Here is a 20,552-nt window from a genome sequence, read left to right on the forward strand (position 1 = left end):
TAGCCCGTGAGTAATTGTTCCTTTAAGAAGCATTACCTTTTTAGTTTATATTTTTAAAAATTGAGGACTGGATCGAATAGTCTGGACTTCTGATCATATAGGAGAGAGGAACTGCTAAGAGGCGCCGTCAGCAGGAACATCTGCTACGAGGTGTCGCGGCCACTGCCTGGGTGACCCGGCTCAAGGGCATGGCCTTCCCAGGGGACACGGAAGCCAGTCAGAACTGCAGAGCGCTAATGCCGCTAGATGTTGCTTAGTAGTCTCAAACAGTAAGTCACCAGAATTGTATGTTTAAGAATAGTACTGAATTTACTCATGTATTTATACAACTGACGCCGTGGAATAAAAAATAACCCAAATTAAAAAAAACACACAAAAAAAACCTTAGATGTATAGTCTTAGGAATTTAAGATTTAAATATTGGGGCAATCAAGTGCGATATGGGAAGCTGGCAGGAAAGTTAAAAGAATGGAGAGGTTTGCGAACCCTTCCCGAGGCGGGAAGGGCGATTCCGACTTGGGCTGCTCAGCGTCGGCTCGTCTGCCAGGCGTGTACCCTGAGAACACTGCGTGGTGACCGTCATACAGCAGGCACAGAGGTCAGCACGCATATCAGACACACGAAATGCCTGTCGCTGCGGCAAACACCGTATTAACTTCTGCAGATGCTGTGGCTGGAGGATCATGTCCAAAGGCTTCAACTCTGTGCTTGGTTTTCATCCAGACCGGAGCACACGTCAGGCGAGCCCACGCCAGCTGCTGCCCCGCCTCCCGCCCTCGCCCGCGGACCTGCGGCGCCAGCGGCCACCGAGAAAACCACCGGGACAGCAGGGCGCGGCCGGCGGGCGGCCTGCGCGCACCCAGGGGCAGCGTTAGGCCAGAAGAGCTTCCCAAGGGCAGGGCCCGGGAGGGCGCTGTGGCTCGAATCACAAGTAGCTCCCAGTCGCGAGTGGCGTGGGCTGAATCTGTGTCCCTGTGCTTTGGCTCTAGGCTACACGGAAAGCACACGGACACGCGCAGCGGGACTTGCACACAGTGAAGTCCACCCCGCAGACAGCGCTCCCCAGGGTCCCCCCACGTGCCCGGCGCCCACGCGGCAACACTGGCGACGGGAGCTTATTGAGATGGCGGACGGAGGGGACACCGTTAATCGTTTGGTTTGTTCTGGAAAAAGTTTGTGAAGGACCACCCTCCCCCGTCAGATTTCGGAGAGTCTTCATCCTTCGGCGGAATCAAAAACTGCCGGGAGTTGATGGAGCAAGGGCTTCCGAAGGACACCACCTCACTGTTGCTGTCCGTGGAGCGGGGGGAGTCTGGGGACACCAAGTTCCAGGTGTTCACAGTGGCCTGCGGTCTGTACCCCGCAGCCTTGCCCAGGTCGCCCTCCTCGGCTGCCTCCTCCACGGCGGCCGCCACGGGGAGGCGCATCTGCGGCTTGTAGCCGGCGCCCGGCGCGGCCTCGGCCTCCGGGTCCTCCTCCGGCTTGGCCTGCGGCTGGTACATGGACTGCACGTCGATGTAAACGACCTGCGAGGTGCCCCCAGCTTCATCCGCCCCTGGGTTCGCTATTTCTTCCTCGATGACAGGGGGGCAGTAGGACACAACCACGTGGTTCTCGGGCTCGGCCTCGGCGCGCTCCTGTGGACGCTCGGCCACCGGGGAAATGATCTGCGTGTCCTCTATTTTAGGACCTGCTGCCCGAGTCTCCAGAACCTCCACGTTATTTGGGGTACAAGGATTCATTTCCAGTGTTTTAAGAGCGCTGTTTCCCTGGAAGTCAATTGCAAAACAGAGATGAAGGACAGCACCAGGGCTCCCGCAAGAAGGGGCGTTATTTTACCCACTTTCCCAGGCCTGCTTGTAAAAATCGCTCTCCTGTCCTGTGGTGCATACTAGAGCGAAGCTACTTCTTCCCACACATCGATGCTACTCTCGCTATTAACAGCAGTGGGGGGGAAAGCATGATGCAAGTGATTTAAAATCGATAGCTGCAGAAATTCTGCAGATGTCAGAGCACCGTTATTTTTTCAACATATTTTACTTAGGATGACATTTGCATGTTAAAAACTTTTCACAAAAGACTAAATAAAATAAGTAAATAAAATAAATAAAACAATAAAATACAATAAAAAAAAATAAAAGCCAGTGCTGCAGGATTACCTCACAGGTGCTCTTCTGGAACTGCAGGGCTTTGCAGTTCTCGGGATTGGGGATGTCCGGGTAGAAGGTTTCCTTTACCCTTTAAGTAAAGAAGAATCAGGCACATTTAATAACTGGAAGGCCAGCGATTAGGCAACCAAGAGTTACTGAATCACAAGGCCGACTGGACATTTCGTAAGAACCCTGAATGGACACGAGATGAAGAGGCAAGGTCGTTCTCAGTGTGATCGACCATTCACCGGGACTTTGCACGCCATGTGTCGAGAGGCTCCGGTTTTAAAACCACGGACACACTACTCTTAGTTCCAGAGCTGCAACAGCTTGTGCATCTTACGGAGATGGAAAGCAAAGCATTAAAATGGTGACCGGGCTCTTAGGTCAGAAGCAAAACGCAGGCCTTGCTCACGTAAGTGAGCTGTTCGCGCTGCACACCGCGTGAGCAGGATGGAAAACTCAGGGGACTCGCTTGCCTGCGCCGCTCTCTAGGCTCCTGGCAGGCTCTGGGCTATCAGAGAAAGGAAGGCTATTCATCCTGAGCAAAAACTGAGCACAAACAGAAAGGAGACTCCTCTGTGCCATGCCACCGCACAGCGATTCAAAAGGGCTTTATTGTTCAAAATCCCTGCAGGGAAAAACCTCGTTAAAGCAAGCCTGAAATGCTCCAACTTCAAACTCGCTCCTCGCTTGATCTCTTTTTTTGGTATTGAAATCAGTTTTATGCTGTGAGTGCTGGTAATGAGAGTATGGTTAGCAGGACAGGGTTAGCAGGACATTATTACTATTTTGATTTATAAGCCAGGGTTGCTAGAATACATTCTTGTCTTTCTCATAAATGATGGCTTTTGAGGCCAGTGAGGACTGTCTATGATGGACACAGCCCCCGGCCCCAAGCCCAGCCCCGGCCAACCTTGTCAGCTGACCACGAGGCCTGTCTCCCGCTGAGCCTCGCGTCCCCTCCCCTCCCCTCGCCTCGGGACACCTCGCCTCACCTCCACACACAGTTCTCCTCGCTTTCTCCAGATCAACTTCTTTCCCAGCTCCGGGTCCTCACAGAAGTCACTTTCCCTGCCTGGAACATTCTTCCCCTCTCCTTACCCTTTGGGATGCTGCCCAATCGAACTCCCGCAGGGAGCCCTGGCCGCCACCTCCAGGGCCACGGCTCTCGTGCCATTCTCACGGCGCCCACCCGCCCGTACCCACTCTCACTCTAAGCCCGCAGCTTCTGGGTGGTTATGGCTTCATGTCCAGCACCCCACTAGGCTGGAAGTCTGTCAGGACCACGCTTAGTTTACCGCCACCTCCCTCCTCACCTGGGAGGCGTCGCCCATGTCTACTGACTAAACGAATAACTGACCTGATTTTCTAAGGGGGTCGCCAAGACAAGCGAGGTCTTAATCACGCAACTACATTTCACCTGGCACATAGCTATTGTTATATTTAAGCCTGCGAATATTATTTTTAGCACAAATGCTATTATTTTAGGTTATTAGGAAATACAGTAGGGGAAACATTTGCACGTTTATTTTTAAACCTTTAAATAATATGCCATGTTCTTGCCTAACATTAAGTCCAACGTTAATTCTCACTAAAACAAGTATTTCTTTACCAACTAGCTTCAACCAAAAAAAAAAAAAAATGTACTTATTTGTTAAACGTAAACAGCCACACCCACAAGAATAAAAGAGCAAGAGTGAGCGCAGATTACCATTCTCGCTTCCGGTAACAAAGGATACTTGTCACCACTCCAACGATGACAGCCACCGCCACCGGGATGAGAATGGCGATTATCAGTCCCACGGCTGGAGAGAGAACATTGCAAATACTGAAATCACCATTTTCGGTGTGACGTATAGAATAAATTCACCTTCGGAAATATTTAAGTTGGCAGATGAGAAGGAAAAATCCTAACTGCTCCAGGGACAGGGGAAAACTATTAAAATATAACCTTCAAGCATTTTAATAATTTTTATCTTCATACTTAAATTCTTCAGAGCAGGGCTACTCAATCTTGGCTCTGCTGACATTACAGGCCAGGTATTTCCTCACAGTGTGTGTGTCTATGTGTGTGTCCAGGGAAGGCTGTCATCCACTGTAGGAAGTTTAGCAGCATCCCTGGGGTCCTCACCCCTAGATCCCAGCAGACCTGCCAGTTATGACAACCAGAAGTGTCACCAGACATTGCCAAGTGTCCACAAGGAGGCAAAACCACCCCCAGCTGAGAAGCACCACCTCACAGCCATTTACACTGGGAGTGCGCAGGAACTCCAACCAGAGGCATCAAAGTCAAGTCTGCTGCTGCCAACGGGAGTCAAGTCCATCACGCCTCTCTACTTTCCATCTCAAATTTATAAGCTGTGCTCAACACATTTTTAAAAAAATATATTTTTCACTCTTCCCTGGATATGTTAAAAACCACAGAATAATTAGGGCAAAAGATTTTAAACTGGTTGGCCATTATATAAACTCCACATGAACTGAGAACTCTGGACTTCAGGTGTATCCTTCATTCATTCATTTCTCAGATACTCATGAGGAAACAGCTTCAAATAACTAAAAAGAATAAATAAGTCTTCTCATGGCCTTTTAACCCTGTCTTATACCAAACTATAAAAATGCAACAAAATGTGAAATTTAATAAAAGGGAATTCCTATACAAAGATCGTTAGAAAACTGTACACTTCAGTATGGGAAGGATCTCAACAGTAACATTTAACTCACAGTTTTCCTTGGTCACCACAAACATGCTCTTCTCGGGGCCCAATCCGCCATTCGTGTAGGCCCGCAACACCAGGTGGTAACTTGTTTTACCCTGAAGATCAGCGATTCTCAGTGTCTTCTGGGATATGTCCGTGATGTTCTTAACCTTGACGTCGGAACGACCTGTTTTTAAAGTGAAGAATATTATCCTTATTTCTACGGCATTTTAAACGCACCCCCGCATCCCTGCTAGGGGAGTCCAGCAGCTGGCCACATCCAGGCCTGAGCCGTGGAGCCAGCCAGGGCCACGGCCACGGCCGCCAGTGAGCAGCTGTGTGAACTGGACCCTTCATTTAAATCTCCCTGAACCTGAGCATCTCTAGCCATGAAATAGAGTATTAGGACCTTATCTCGCAGGGCCGTGTGAAGTTCTCACCCATTCAAGGCAGTAAACACAAGCCACTTCTCTTTCTGCTGCTAAGAACATGAAAAACCACAAGCAAACCCACTGAGGCGGCGGATGCGATGCCGCCCGTGAGTGAGACCTGAGGCAGCGAGAGTACAGATCAACGAGAGGACCCCCAGCCACTCAGGAAAGAGGCTCTCAAATGAGACGCTAGTGAGGAAGCCTCTGGGTCATTTCAAAAAGCAGCGTAAAGAACTGTTTAAAGGGACGAGCCGGAGAACACAGAGGCGCCTCTCACAGGCCCAGCCAACGGCGCGCTGATGGCCAGAGGGAAGGGGGGTGGGGGCTGCGTGGAGGCAGGGACATCTGCAATAGTGTCAACAATAACGGAAAAAAAGAACTGCTTAAAGTATTATTTTTTAAAATTTCAACCAAAATAATACATTATGTGGCTAATAACCAAAAAGCAGCTGTTCCCCATCAGCGTCTCCCCCACCACCTACACCTACTTTAAAATCATGTTACCAAGTTCCTTGGATATTTACTTCCGTATTTCAAAACAGACTTCGGTTGGCAGTGCTTGATTTTTAAATTGCGGGATTATCTACCCATGTCCCACAGGTAGGTGCAGACTTAGCTCTCTCGCCACTACCTCCCTGCCCCCACACCCCCATACTTCACACAGAAACATCAGAACACCCAGTAAAGCCAGTGTTTACGTTACTGTGATCATCTGCAAATTTTGTAGGATGTTTCCTTTCTTGTTCTTCTCTTATAACTGCTTTTTACCCTCGTCTGCTGGATGCACCAATTCCTAATTCTTCCCACATCCTCCAGTGACTATTTGGTACACTTTTCCATGTGGTCCAACACGATCGAGTCCCAGGGCCATCGCCTGCCCCCAACCCCCACCAGCTCCCCCCAGGGCCAGCTCCCCCCCGGGGGAACCTTCCCAGAGCATCTTCTCCTGACTGGACTCCCTTCCCCACTGTGTCCTCACTGGTGACCTTGCCCAGCAGCTTCCAGAGAAAGGGCGTGTGCAGGAAGGAAGCCGGTGTGGGCTTGCAAGCCTAAGAATGTCTTCATTCTCCTCTCCTATCCATTGACAGATGGCCAAGTACAGAACTTTAGGCTGAAAGTAATGTTCACCCAGTATTCTGAAGACACTTCCGTGATACCTTCTAGTAATGGGTGTGCTGTGGAGCGTCTGGGCCAGGCTCAATTCTGAGGAGTTCTACCTGTCTTCTGATTTTCCCCTATTACAGTGACATGTCTTTCCAAATACATACGGCAGGTCTCAATGACCCAAGCAAGTTTTATTTTGTTTTAAATTACTCTGTTTCCTCACATTGAATGTTTCCTCTGATTTCTTCTGGTTTCTGTCTCTCATGTTAGGAGCTTTCTCAGCCACCTGGTTACCCCTGGCTGCTACCCACGTTCCAGAGGAGCCACTAAAAGGCCCACGGAGGCTCGGTGGGCGTGGGCAGGTTTATTTTTATTGATTTTAGAGAGAGAGGAAGAGGGAGAGACAGAAACATCAATGATAGAGAAACATCTATCTGCATGCCTCCTACTGGGGATCAAGCCCACAACCCAGGCACGTGCCCTGACCGGGAACTGAACGGGCGGCTTCTTGGTGCGTAGGAAGGATGCTCAACCAACTGAGCCACACCAAACGGGCTCACGGGTGGGGTTTATTGGTTGGGAGCTTCACTTATTCCTGGTGGGGAATGACCAGGCTTTCCATTGGGACAAACCCGCAAACATCAGTATCTTTTATGTCTTTCACCAGGAACCATTTATTTTTTCCAGAAAAAGAGCCTATAATCCTGACTGGGAAAACAGGCCTAGCTAGAGACGTCCTATTGGCCGGGTGGGAAGGAGAAAGGGGAAGGTCTGCTGTTTACCAAGCTGACCCCCTCTATGGAGGGGCTCTCAGTTCAGTTTCTCCAAAAAATAAACCTCTTGCCTTCAGACAGGGCCTGGGCATTCCTATCAGCTACGTGAAGCTGGCTAGGGCTGGGGGTTCTAACTGCTCCTCACACAGACTTCCAATTAACCCCCGAGGCTTGGCCCAGGTCCACCCTAACGGTCCCACAGGATGAACCCAGCGATCTCTCACCGATGCTGACTGTCCCCTGGATCCCACCAGCCTCCCCTCCAACAGACCCCAATATCCAAAACTCCTTTCCTGGTGTACTCTTACCCCTCTAGTTCTCTTTGTGGCTTTAAGCATTGGTATGATGATGTTTTTTCCTCTTTTTACTCTAATTTTAGTGACCAATCCACCATGTCTCATGGTAAGTCTAGATGCTTGAATTTTAACTGGTTCTAGTGCAAAATTTCTGAGCATTTGAGGAAAATTACACCAGACTCTGGGTGTCTGTAGAGTTTGGTATTTAGGGATCCCTCCTTCACAGGCAACTCTGAAGGCTCAGGAAACACAGACTTGGGGATCTGGGGAGCGTGTGTTTAACGCAGCTGCTCTTGGGAAGGGACTTGGCCCAAGCCTGGTCAGCATCTCCATGCAGGGATGCTGTTCTCTACTTGTCAGACCTGCACTGGATAATTAAAATGGTTTCTTTCTGGGGAGAGGTCATTAAGGGAAATGAAAGCACACAGACTGATAAGGTGATATGCTTGTATTATGTGGCTACAAATAAGAAACATTTGACTCCAAAAGAATTATAATTTAGGGAAATGCCAGAAGCCTGCACAAACATTTTTTGCGTTTGTAAATTTGGGAATTCTCTTACTTCTCTGGACATACACTTACCAGGTGTCAGGGTTGGCTGTACTTTTACGATCTAATGGATACACTTGTCTTTAATCAAGTCCATTAAGTTTCTCAGCTCATTAAATCCAAGGCTATCGGTGAGGGAGGCATTTTGTCAGATAACAAAAGAGGCTCCGAAGCCATTCTTTGGGTGCCTGAGCTTTTCCCCTCCGTTATTATAAGTACAGGAAGAATTTTTTTTTTTTTAGTAACCTTCATAAGATGCGATGTAATGGATCAGGCCTGACTAGTAAGAGATGGGGCTTACAACTCAAGGCTTCAGAACAAATAATTTAAATAATTTCTGAAAGATTACACTTTGATTATCATGGACTTAAACTATTAACATTCTCGTATTTATAAAATGATAGCATTTCCATTTCCCTATTTTCCAGGCGGTTCTGGAAACCAGCATCACAGCAACGAGCCGCACTTCCCTTCCTCCTCTTCGTAACTAACGAAGGGCTTCTTGGCTGCACTCAACTCACTTTAGTAACGGACTTACCTGGTTCCAAACCCCTCATCTTCGATGTGTCTCTCTCTCCTTTTTCAAAGTAGAATAAATATCCCCGTAGAAAGCCCCTAAGCTCTTCCGCAGGAATATCTTCCCATTTCACTAGTATCGAGTCTGCAGACGTATCCTCAACGGTAAAATTGGGAGCGACGATGGGAGCTGTAAAAGGGGACAGTCACGGGTGAAGGAGAGTTTACTGATAAGAGTAAGACACCAACGGTTAACGGGATTTCTAGCCTCGAAAATAACTAAACTCGGAATCAAAAGTTTATTTCCTATTTAATCATAAACTTTCACACATATTACTACAAACACTTCTGCTGTGAAGCTAATCACCAGACACACAAAGGCAGGACTATTAGGGAAGCAACTACGCAAAATCTCTAAGTGGATATTCAAACAGACTCCATTTGTGGTTCCCCTCTTTACTGGTAATCTGGAATAAGTCGATAGCTGTTTCAATTTGTATAACTGCAAACTAAGTATTCTTGACATGCAAAACACGATTTTTTTCAATGGCAATGAATTTGTGAAACACAATTAAACAAATGAAGTACGAATAAGTAATCATAAATTATTTTAACTGTCATACAAATTATTTTCCCTTCCCTGAACTAAACTTCCCCATTTAATCTAGTTTTAGGACCCAACTGTTTACTTATAATTCCTCACGTTCCCTTGAGCTCTGAGAAAACGGGCCCATTTAACGTACCCAGCTCTTCCGTGTATCCGATCACAGAGCGCAGCAACTGATAGCCTTGGTTTCTGCATCCGTACAGGAAGAAGTTGTACCTCACGCCGGGGCGAAACTGATCTACAGGGCGGACAGTCAGTCAGCGTTCGTCAGTGCACGTTACCATGAATTTCTATCTCAGAAACATCAAATTTACAGGAATGTACTCTGAAAACTGCCAAAGCTAAATTTAAATCGATGCTTTCTTATCAAAAATACATCCATATTTTCAAAACTGGTAAATATTCACAATGAACACTGACTAAAAAAATTTTTTAAATTTACTTTCATTGTAATGAAAAGTTGAGCATTATTAACATGGTGACCAAGGCTTTGACTTTGTTCCCTAAAACCCAGCAATGACGCCTTCGTCCAGTCTCGGTCCAGGGTCAGGCCCACATCGTGCTCTGAAATGCTCCCCCCCCCCCCCGGCTGCTGTTGGTTCTGGGTCTGAAAGCCGCCCAGCTCGCCCCTCAGGCCAAGAGCAGACACTGAAACGTCCACTGGCTTTGGATGCATCCATGTGAAAGGAGCTGGTCTTAGAGTCTGTTCCTTTATGGCATCTCCATTTAGTGCCCTTGAGTGACCCTGCCATACAAGAGAAGCACCTTAACTTCAGTCAGGAAGCCCCTTTTAAATGCCCCCTCAACACAACGCCATGTGGGAGACGCTGGGAACAGAGGTGGACAGAACAGAGGCCCTGGCCTGGAGAAGCGGGCAGAGGAGAGGAGACAGACAGGGGGACTCATTGTGAGACCAGGGGGACCTATCATAGGCTGTGGCACCTCCGAGGAGGGACAACGCCACCAAGAAGTGACACTGGAACAGGGACTTGAAGGGCAATTAGGAGCTCACCAATGGTGGTCAGGGGAGAGGATACTGCTTGGGGGAAAACGCCAGTATAGGGTTTGCATTTAATTCATGGAATATGACTTTTCCAGTGCGGCTAAAGCACTGGCTGCCCAGCTCTGTGCCCTGGAACATCGGGGACCCACAGGCTCTGAGGGGAGCTGGTCACCCTCTAACATCATTTCGTCACTTTCTCCTTTGGAGGCAGGTACGCTTGAGGTTGTGATTTTATAATGCGCGCACGTTGGTAAATTTGTACCTAGAGTTTGATGTTTCAATTACGTTTATCTGTATCCATAGTCTAGGATTCCGATTCCTGAAAAGAAAAGGTGCCTGGATGGGTTACAGCAGGTCATAAAAGAGAGAAGACGGGTGGGAGCGGATGAGAAAAGAACAGGAGAAACACCTGCTACGGCCACACGCTGTTCCCGCAGCAGCAAATGAAAGACAAAATCCCCAGCTTCCCGAAGCCCCGAATTGCTTCGGATTTGGATCCGGCTGCCATCGCACTCGTTCTGTGACCTTGGGCAAGTTCGCTGACTTCGCTAACCCAGGAGGGCATCGTGGCTGGGGCGTTCTGCTCAGCCCACAGGTGTTGGCTTAACTCCCGTCCAGATGCTGTCCCTCGGGTGGCGCCCCACCCCCCGCACATCACTGCACCCGCCCCAGGCCCTCCCGCGGACCCCAAGCCCAGGTGAGGAAGCATGGAGGGGTGGAGGGGGGCTCAGAACCCCACAGGGCGCCCTGGGCCAGTGTGGGTCTCAGGCAGCTCCCGTGGGGGAAACGCAAGGGAAGGTGCAGGAAAGGGGGGGCTGAGGTGCGACCAGCAGGCTGGGAAGTGGGGTGTCCGGGGAGAAAGGGTAAAGGGAACCATCGCCCCTGCCTTGGCCGACTCTGCACGGGAGGCCGTTTGGCTGCGTTCCAAGTAGAATGGGAACATGAGCGGCCCCCACAGGTGGAAAGTGAATGAAGGGGACCCCTCCTCACCATCTGACAGTGACAAAGGGAAGGAGGAGAGAACAGTCTGGCGCCCCTGAACCTCACCAGCACGGGGGTGGGGGGATGGTGAGTCACGGGGTAAGGACATCACCACCCCCAGACTGCAGGTTCCAGCATCCCCGTACCCTCTGAGGGTACAGAGACAACACCGGTCAGCCACTGCGAAGGAACAGTGACAGTGGAAAGGGGGCACCCATTCCCAAGGACAAGGCTGGCTTAGCCGGTAGTTACCAAGTGCCCCTGGGGCTAAATTCAGGCTTCACAGGACCAACGGCAGCTGCCAAAGAGGCTCAGGGCTCCCCAGCAACCACGGAGCTGGCCCGCCCCCTGTGCCCGCTGCCAGGCCGACGTCCCCTTGATGGACCCCAGGCTAAGTGGTAATAGGGGTGCAAGTCCTCTGTCTCAGTCTCCCCGACCTTGGGAACCTGGGCCCTGGGCAAACAGGCAAAATTCCTGCGAGAGCCCACACTCCTTAGTTTCGTAACCTTCTTCGTGGGCATTTCCCACACTGTTAAACCTTCCACGTGTATTTTAGTGCTGCTTAAAACTCCACCTCACAGAGGTACCAGATCAACTCCCTCTCCTATTGGCTGTTTTCCATTTTCACGACTATAAATAATGCTGCAGTGAACATTCTCAGATGTAAATCTGTGTTGCTCTCTCATTATTTCCTAGAATAAATTTCTAGACAAGCAATTATGAGATCAAGGGATCTGAATCCTTCTACATACACACTGCCTGGAACTACCTTCCAAAAAGCCAAACCAGTCCAGCCTGGCCCAGTGGTCAGGGAGAGCGGTCCGTGGGCTGCTCTTTTAAAACTGATCTTGGAGACCTCCGAGGAACACATACCGGACTCTATGAGGGTCTCGGTGCTGTTCGCAGGGACCTTCTTCCAGTCCATCAGGCAGGGCTCCGGCTGAGAAGAGTTGCACCACTTAACGACGTAGTCGCAAGTCATGTTGGGGTCGTGGTTCCACGTGAGGAGGATCCCATTTCCCATCCCGACCGTCTGCTCGATTTTCAGATCATCTTCAACGAGAAAGAAGGACACTTATTAGCTGGTGCTAAAAATAATACTGTAAGGTAAACCTCATGAAAATGGGCAGGAGTTATAAAAATTACTTCCCTGTACAGAAATTTTAAAAGTGCTCAAACTAGATAAACCTTTAGTAAGTGTCACTCTGTTATTTCTGTTGTGACCATGGCAATTACCTGTACACACAGATTAACTCAGCAGCTGAAACAAAGGAGTAAAAAAGCAGGTAGATCAGGTGGAATAAAAGTGGGGCCAGGACACGAAGGTCGAGGGCCGGGGAGGCTCGGGCAGAGGGCGTGAGGGCACCAGAGGGTACAGGGCAGGCCGGAGGCAGAGCACGAGCAACAGCCTGCTGCGTCCCTCCTCTCAGTACCACCTGGGGTGTGAGCTCCACGGTGGGGGGCCGTGCCTGCAATGCCAGCCCTGCATAGCGCACAGGGCAAGGGCACAGCAGCAGGAGGTGGACGGAAGGCTGCTCCAGCCCCTCTTCCATTCCTGGAAGACGGCCCTCCCGCCCTGCCACATGGGCTGCAGAGAGGAGGAACCTGCTGAAATGGTCTGGGATGAAACGCCGTGGGAGGGGTGGGATGGCCAGTGAGGGCACAGAGAGGGAAAAGCCCAAACAGGGCCCGTGGGAGACGGAGGGGTGAGGTGCTGAGGCGGATGGGAAGGGGCTAGCACGAGCCGGTGCCAGATCTTGGCCTAGGTGTCAGGAGAGGTCCAGGTGGGGGGTGAGAAATTGGCGTGGGTTAGGGCGGCTTGGCCAAAAGGGAGAGGGGGCCTTTTTCCACAGTAACACGGGAAAGAAGTACAGCCGGGCCTCCGTATCCACGGGTTCTGCATCCGCCGATTCAGCCAAGCGTGAAGACGGTAACCTCAGCCCGTGGCGGGAACCCGGCGGATGCGGAGGCCACCTGCACGCTCCGTTCTGGTCATTACCTGAGAATCGTGGGCATCCATGGGCCTTGGTTTCCCGGAACCAACCCCCACACGTGCTGAGGGATGGCTGTAATTTCTATAACCGACGCGTGTTTAAGGGTTTAGTAAAAAGCCAAAGACTTTTTAAATCAAGATTTGCATTCATAAAGCAACTACTACTGAGGACAAGACAATGGTCTGACTCAGAATAAAGACTTTGGATATAACAGCTTTGTGGTTCACTGTGATTAAAAACCCACATGGTCATACTGTGCTGACTGTGAGGCCTGCCACTTGGGAGAACCTCCAGGGACGGTGATTTATTCTGGGACGTCAGGAATGAGAGCTGACGAGGCCACTGTGAGTTCTGTAAATCACCACATGGAAAAGGTAACAATATAGGTCTTGGGTCAGAAGATAACACGGCTATTGCCTGTCATGAGAGCAAATATCTAAGTGAGTGGTTATCTGCTTCGAGGCTGTCCGCACATCTCTGTCTCCCCCTTACCCTCTGGGGCCCTGGCCGGTGTTGTGCGTCTGAAACATGCTGTGCTCCCCATTCCCTCCTTCCGATTCCCCTGCATCCCACTGAAGCGAAGAACCAGTTCAGTAACAAGCAATAGGACTGCCTCCAGCAAGAACTAAAAAGATACTTAGAGGACCCAGCGGGACCAATCTGTCTTCCTCTAGAAGTGGGTGGTCAGAGAAAGGTGCCCCATATTGGGGCAGAACAGCCGGGGGACAACTCAGAAGAGGAGCTGACCGGGACCAGAGGCGGACGTGGTATTTGAACTCACCACTCAAGAAGCTGTCGAGGCAGCTAAGGAGGAACGGACTACTCACTGCTAACCCATAAAAATTAAAGGAAGGCATTAAGAAATTTTAAAATTACACCAAATTTCTTTTATAATGAAGGTCTAACTTAGACTTTCAAGAAGAATCCATAAAGGACTCCTATTTAAAGAATGTCTTACCAACAAAGCTGCCATTTAAACCGAGCATCTTTTCCTGCCTGACAGTATGGAAACAGCCCAGCTGACGTAAGAGTCCTCTCTCCGGGTGTCGGGGGACAGATGAAAAGGGCATCTGAATGAACCGCTAAAGCATTTCTTGCTAAGAGTAGCAGCCACCACGGCAGCTCTCCAGCACTATGCGCTAAGGTAACAGGGTCAGCGATTATCTCGCCCACCCGCGCAGGTGACAAGTGGGACTCGCGGCTGCCGTCTGGGCGAGCGCTCATTCACCCACCCGCAGCAGCAGGGAGCAAGCGACGCCTCCACCACGCTCCCGCTTTCCCGCCCCCGGGCAGCGCGGCGCCCGAACACTCACCGTTTGGGATTTCCATGCTGGCTATTCTGGACGGTGGCGAGGCGCCCGCCGAGTTCTTGGCCACCACGCTGATGATGTAGTCATTTTTGTCGAGCTGTATTTCCGCCTTGTGCTGAGGATCGGGGATCTCGGAAAGGGACTGAGTTTTCTCGTCCGACGAACACGACACGTTATAGAAGAGTATTTTTCCATTAGCTTCGTTCACGGGCAAAGGCTACGGGAAACAGAAGGGTCGCTTCTGTTATAAAACCTGCAGCACTGACTATGTGCGGAGGCAAGGCCATCGAGTCTAAACGGGACACTACGCTGATCGTGACAGGATAGCATCGGGAAAGACGCAGCGGTGACAGAAGGTGTGAAACCCACCGGGACCTGGGCAGACAGGAAGGTGGGGCCGGGGATGTCAGCGCTGTGAGCAGGACAAGCACACACGGGTGAAAATTAAGTACATGAAAAACAGCATTTAGCCTCACACTGTTCAGAAGCAAACCGAAAAGAGTTACGAGAAGCCCTGCTCTATATAGAAACAAACAACACGTTAACAAGCACGGCATCCTAGTTTTTTAAACATTCACCATTTCCTCATTTTAGAGCGGTCCGTGCTCATTACAGAGAGCGTGCCCTTCCCTGCCGGTCGCCGGGCCCCTCTGGCCTTCCCAGTCCCCTCTGCTGGCTCCTCCTTTGCCGGCCCTGGATCTGCCGCCAGCTCCGAGGCCCCCGCCCCGGCCTCTTTCTACCTGTACATTCTCCTGGAGGGATCCCATGTACTCAGGGTGGGGCAGCAGAGTTAATTCTTGTATTATTATTTATTAACTACTGCATTATTTTCCGCACAAACAACTCTAAGCCTACTTTCGCCCCACCCTGGATGCCACTCAAAGCTCTGTCTTTAGCTCCCATCTCTCCCCTGAGCTCCAGAGCCTTACTTCAAACCGCCACCCACTGGACTCTACTCGGATATCCCAGTGACACATGTTTAAAAACCTCAACATGTCCAAAACAACTTAATTTTCTACCCAAATATGGCAGAACAATTAACCTCGTGGCTGCAGTTAGTCTGAATCACTTCAACATTTTTAATCCCTGGTTAAACAGTCACCCAGTGTGAGCAACATTCCAAACGTCCTCTACACGGCAGCAATTTGTATAATCGTTACCGTTACGTGAAATCTGACAGACGACTGAGGGGAGCCGGCGGAATTTCTCATCAGGAGTAAGGGGGGAAGCCACAGTCCCATAGAGACGAGCCCAAAGCAACAGAACTTCTACAGGATGTGTGCTCAGACCTCACTCTCAAAGCTGTACTGATGTCACATTTTTGTAAAAATGACTTATTCCACTTTTGACAACAAAATTCACTATTTAAAGGAATCTGATGATGACTGCTCTTATGAAATCTGATGTTGAAAACTGTGACTTCAATGTTTATAAAGCAGATAAAAAATATAGCAACAAAAATGTTTGTTCTACTAGGGAAAACCAGTAAAATGTAATGCAACTCATATTTTATCTAAAATTTTACCCAACTAAAATTGTCATTATTTTGATGTAACTTAATTTAAGGGAAACAAATTACACATAAAATATATAAAAAGTTGGTTTCCTATTCATCAGGCGTAAAAATGCAATATAAGTAGTCAGGGTTCTAACTTGTAGCTTCTGGCTTTGTTTCTGACTAAAGTGAGAGGGACTGAATTCATGAAACCCTCAGGTCCTTTGTAGGCCTCATAAACTCAAAGCACAGAATCCTGAGATCTGAGATCCTCACTGAAGTGACCGGGGTGCAGCAGTGAGGAGAAATCCAGGGGTTTAGGAGCTGGGTTACATTCTCAGCAATTCTGCGAATCTGAGAAATCCTAGTTGCTATCTTGATAACCCAAGTACCATATGTAAGTTAGGTAATTTACCATAATCAAGTGCTGCAAATATTCAAGGAAACATTCAATATTTACCTTCCAATATATTATTAGATTTTTCCCATCAGAACGCCACTCTCTCCAAGTATCTGGTCCCTTTGAAGGAACTAGGAAAGAGATGGAAAAGTTAGTATTTGAAGATGCATGATCCGTCAGTTGACAATGTCAATAACTCAGATGGCGGTGCTTGAAATTTATTTCTAGGTTTTTGGAATTCTCAATGAACATGGGAGCACATAATAGCCTCCACTCAGAAAACAAAGTAAGGAAAAGCTCTCCACGCCTTCAAAGCATAAGACCCTTTAGAATGGGTTAAAAACACCCTCAAGGCTGTAAGTGACGGGTGAGGGTCCCTCTGCTCTGGCCACACTGGCTTCCTGGCAGGTCCTCAGACCTGCGGAGGACACCTGCCCCAGGCTTTCTGCACTTTCCCGCCCTCTTCCTCTGCCCAGAGCCCCCTGCCCCTGAATAAACCACCCGGCTTATACCTCAGCGCAAGCATTACCTTATTAGTGAGTCTTGCCCAACCGCCCTATTTAAAACTGCAACTCCCTCCCCCGCCACCTGGCCTTCCATCCCCAGCGCCCTTTCTAGGCTTTATGTTTCTCTGCGGCACTCACTACCACCCAACATACTACTATATAATAAAAACAGTCATTTCTAACCCTCTACCCTATACATCCCACTGGCAGAGATTGCTGTTTTATTTGCTGCTCTGCCCCCCCGACCAGAACAATTCCTGACACACGGTGGGTACTGAGCAGGTATCTGTGACATGAATTCCTTCATCCTAATGAAGTACGAACAAACTGCTCCTTTCCTTTCGGCTACAGTGGCTCATCCACTGAAGGATAAGTGCCCGTGGTGGCAAGTCTACAAAACCACCGATGGAACTGGTCAGCACTCCTGATGTTCCTGCCCTTGTGGGTGCCCTCCCACCCTACGTCAGGTTTGGCTTGTGTGACCAATAGGGTGCAGCCAACAGGAAGGCTTGTCCCTTCTGAGGCTGGGTCCCAGAGATGCTGTGGAGGTAGCCTTGTTCTCTGTACCATCACAAGTCCAGCAGGAGATGGTTACCATGTTCGAAGGACACCCCGGCAGCCCTGGGGAGAGAACACAGGCCTCCTGCCTGCAGCCCTGTGAGAGAACCATCTGGAAGCAGACACTTGGGCCCCAATCAAGGCTGCAGCCCCCACCCAGATGGCTACTAGCTTCATGAGAGACTCTCAGGCAGAGCCACTCCGCTGAGCTCCCGACACTCACTGTGGGATAATAAATGTTTGCTGTTTCAATGCACCAAGTCTGGGAGTAATTGGCCACACAGCAATAGATTAACACACTCTTTCTCTGGACTCGTGGATAGGACTCATTTCTAATGATCCAAGCAATTCTTACCCATACTGCAAAACTCCTCTCCCCCTCTCTTTGCTCTTCACGTGGGGAGACAACATCCGGACTAATGTCTGATGGCTTTTGCTTTCCTGTTTGCTAAATCTGGGAGGAGAAGCCTTGTGCTTCCTATTTATATAACGCCAAGAAAGAACCTGCTATCTTTTGATGAACGATTCCTGAAAATCATACCTATTTCTATGTTCTGTCTTAAAGCTGACATCTGATAATCAAGCAGAGAATGTTATTCTGCCTTGGGAAATTATACTCAGAAAACCAGTTCCCTGATTTTATAGCTGTTTTGCTCTGTGTTCTGTAGAAACTAAAGTTCAAGACCTTAGCCCCGTCCATTTCTCAGGCTTGGATCAGAAATTAAAATCCCAACTAATTCTCTTCATCAATAATTGTTGTTAATAAAAGAGGCCATCTAAATAGATTCCGGAAAATCCGGGAAAAGGGGGAAGGAGTGTGAGAAAAATCACCCCACGGCCTCTCCGCGGTCCAAAGTCTGGCTTCCTGTGCTCGCCTGAACACAGACGCGACCGTGATGCAGAGGGGGGCCTCGTCCCGGGGCACGACCCAGGCCATCGTGCTTCCATATCATCACAACGCTCCAAAGACCCTCACTGAAAACATCTATGTAATATTTTACTAGCAGATAATACGGAGTTATGCAATCTGTCTAAGCATTCTCCCGTTTTTAGTCACTTTGGTGACATTTTCTCTAAAAATAGTTGTAGGATTTCAGGATCCATAGTAATAATTAACCATAAATCACTCTGTTAACTTACTGGCCTCTGTGGTTAAATATTGTTTTTGGTTGCTCCATTTGCTCCACTTCCAGAAAGTTTCACTAGAACAACGAATCCGAAAGGTATACACAGTATATGGATTTAACTTGTCCACAGCAATGAGATAATTTGAGTTGTCCACTCCTTTGACTGTGACATTCCGCTATTAGAAAACAGGTATGTACGTATGAAATGTCATGTGTGCGTGAATGCATATATATATATACACATATACACATACTTTTTAAAATAAGCCTCCCAAATTTATAACAGGAACTGACTGCACACCCACATGAGCCCACCTCTGTAAGATCAAAGACAGTTCATCCCCTATAATATTTTAATTCTTATATAAATGCCAAATCAGGGAAATTAAGCTCTGCACTAGCAATAAACAAAACTGAGGTGTCTTCTTAATCCAAATATTGAATCTAAAGAGTAACGGTCAATTAAATTATGCAGAGAGGAGAATATAAACTTGGTAATAGTCGGTGGCTAATGGTGGTGCCGTAAACCTTAATATATTTGAGTAATCTGAGATGACCTTGAGGATTACGTGTATTATTCAAGATGACATTTGGAAGCTTACTCGAAGCAGGCATCATCTTAGACCTGTTTTCCCATATGGCACTTAGCAGCTCTAGTATAGTGCTAAACATGCATACTACTCAACACATATTTAAACTAAATAAAATTAAAATGAAGTAAATGTGAAGATTTGCACACCTCCGGGAAGCTTGTGAGCTCCCGATTCCTTATTATAAAAGAGTTCTCGGAGTTACCTTTCACAGTGTGACTGGTATTCTAGAAATCACCAGCAAGTTTCCAAATGAATATGTAAGTATGATACCATTTATTTTGGACTTACCACAAATTACAAGACAGTGCAGTATAAAAGTCAACCTAAGTACTTAAAATGTATTAAAAAGTGATGTTTTGACTCATAATAACCAATTATAACTTGCTCCTGTGGCTGCACTTAGTGGTTTTAAAAATCGTATCTTCTCTCTGGTGCCAATTAGTCCATTATCTGGTGCTAAAGGTTACAGCGAGAATGAGTTGCTAATTCACAAATTTATTGAGCACCAGCTATACGCCAGGTGCTACACTAGAGCTGGAAACAGTATGAGTGGCAGAAGTCAAACTTATGTTCCATAATAGCCAGTATTATAATCGTTTTCAAGTGCTAAATACAATGCTGTTATTACATTTATACATAATATCTCGGTTCTTAGTAAATCTCTATAATAAATAACCAGAGCTTAGTTACTTTTGAAAACTAAGTATTTCATCCAACATAACCTCTAAGGAAGCTTGTAGAAGTATCTTACTCACCAATTCTTGCACTGAATTAGCTTTGTTAATTTCAACTTGACACAGCAGTTTAATCTTTGCAAAGCTGCCTGGCAAATGCCAGGAAAGTGTAACAGCTGTTGAATTAATATCCTTCACTTTGATCGAAGTAGGAGTATGGGGATAAACTGTAAATATAATTTTTAAAGATTAATTACTTTAAAAGCTATTTTCTAATATGACAAATAAGAATCAAGGAAAGTAAAAACAAGAGCGGCATTGTTCGTGCCGATCGACAATATTTCCTCCGTGTTTGTGGAATACACAAACCTCACTTCTTTGCTGACAACGTGCCAACATTTTTAAAGAATCGATCACACTCAAGGTTCCCTGGCGTCAGGAATAGTAACAGGTAGTTAGAGCACAGTCTCTACCTGGCAGGAACCCCTGATTTACTTGGGGAATGACAGAAAGAAAGAAAGAAAATTAACAAGAGCATCTATGCTAAGTTCTAAATGCGTGGCACACATGTTAAACACTGCAGGAATTAGATACAGACATGGTAAGGAGATGCCTACAGTGAAGGCAGGACTTCGGGCGAGCTTTGAAAGAAAAATCAGACCAACACGGGCAAACCAAAGGCAGAAAAGCATTTCAGGTTGGGGTCCTCGCACAGAGAAGCAGAGTGCACGTTACACTGGCGATCGTGCACACACCCATTTGATGGTGGGAAAGAATCACGTA

The 20,552-nt window shown here is 48.1% G+C and overlaps 1 protein-coding gene across 1 annotated transcript in view; it reads right to left on the bottom strand.

Moving 5' to 3' along the window:
- Positions 1-55: 55 nt before the first annotated feature.
- LIFR (LIF receptor subunit alpha) overlaps positions 56-20,552 on the bottom strand; it is a 61,750-nt gene continuing 41,253 nt past the window's right edge. Inside the window, exons 10-20 of the mRNA XM_081133767.1 lie at positions 19,851-19,996; positions 18,516-18,678; positions 16,372-16,442; positions 14,420-14,633; positions 11,986-12,165; positions 9,265-9,366; positions 8,544-8,711; positions 4,878-5,039; positions 3,865-3,958; positions 2,160-2,238; positions 56-1,769 (exon numbers count right to left, since the gene is read on the bottom strand). Coding sequence (XP_080989893.1) covers positions 1,146-1,769; positions 2,160-2,238; positions 3,865-3,958; positions 4,878-5,039; positions 8,544-8,711; positions 9,265-9,366; positions 11,986-12,165; positions 14,420-14,633; positions 16,372-16,442; positions 18,516-18,678; positions 19,851-19,996 — 2,003 coding nt within the window. The 3' untranslated portion in view covers positions 56-1,145. The remainder of the gene's footprint in view (positions 1,770-2,159; positions 2,239-3,864; positions 3,959-4,877; positions 5,040-8,543; positions 8,712-9,264; positions 9,367-11,985; positions 12,166-14,419; positions 14,634-16,371; positions 16,443-18,515; positions 18,679-19,850; positions 19,997-20,552) is intronic.

Source organism: Miniopterus schreibersii (genome assembly GCF_964146895.1).
Source record: "Miniopterus schreibersii genome assembly, chromosome: 3".
In the NCBI taxonomy this organism is placed as follows: Eukaryota; Metazoa; Chordata; class Mammalia; order Chiroptera; family Miniopteridae; genus Miniopterus; species Miniopterus schreibersii.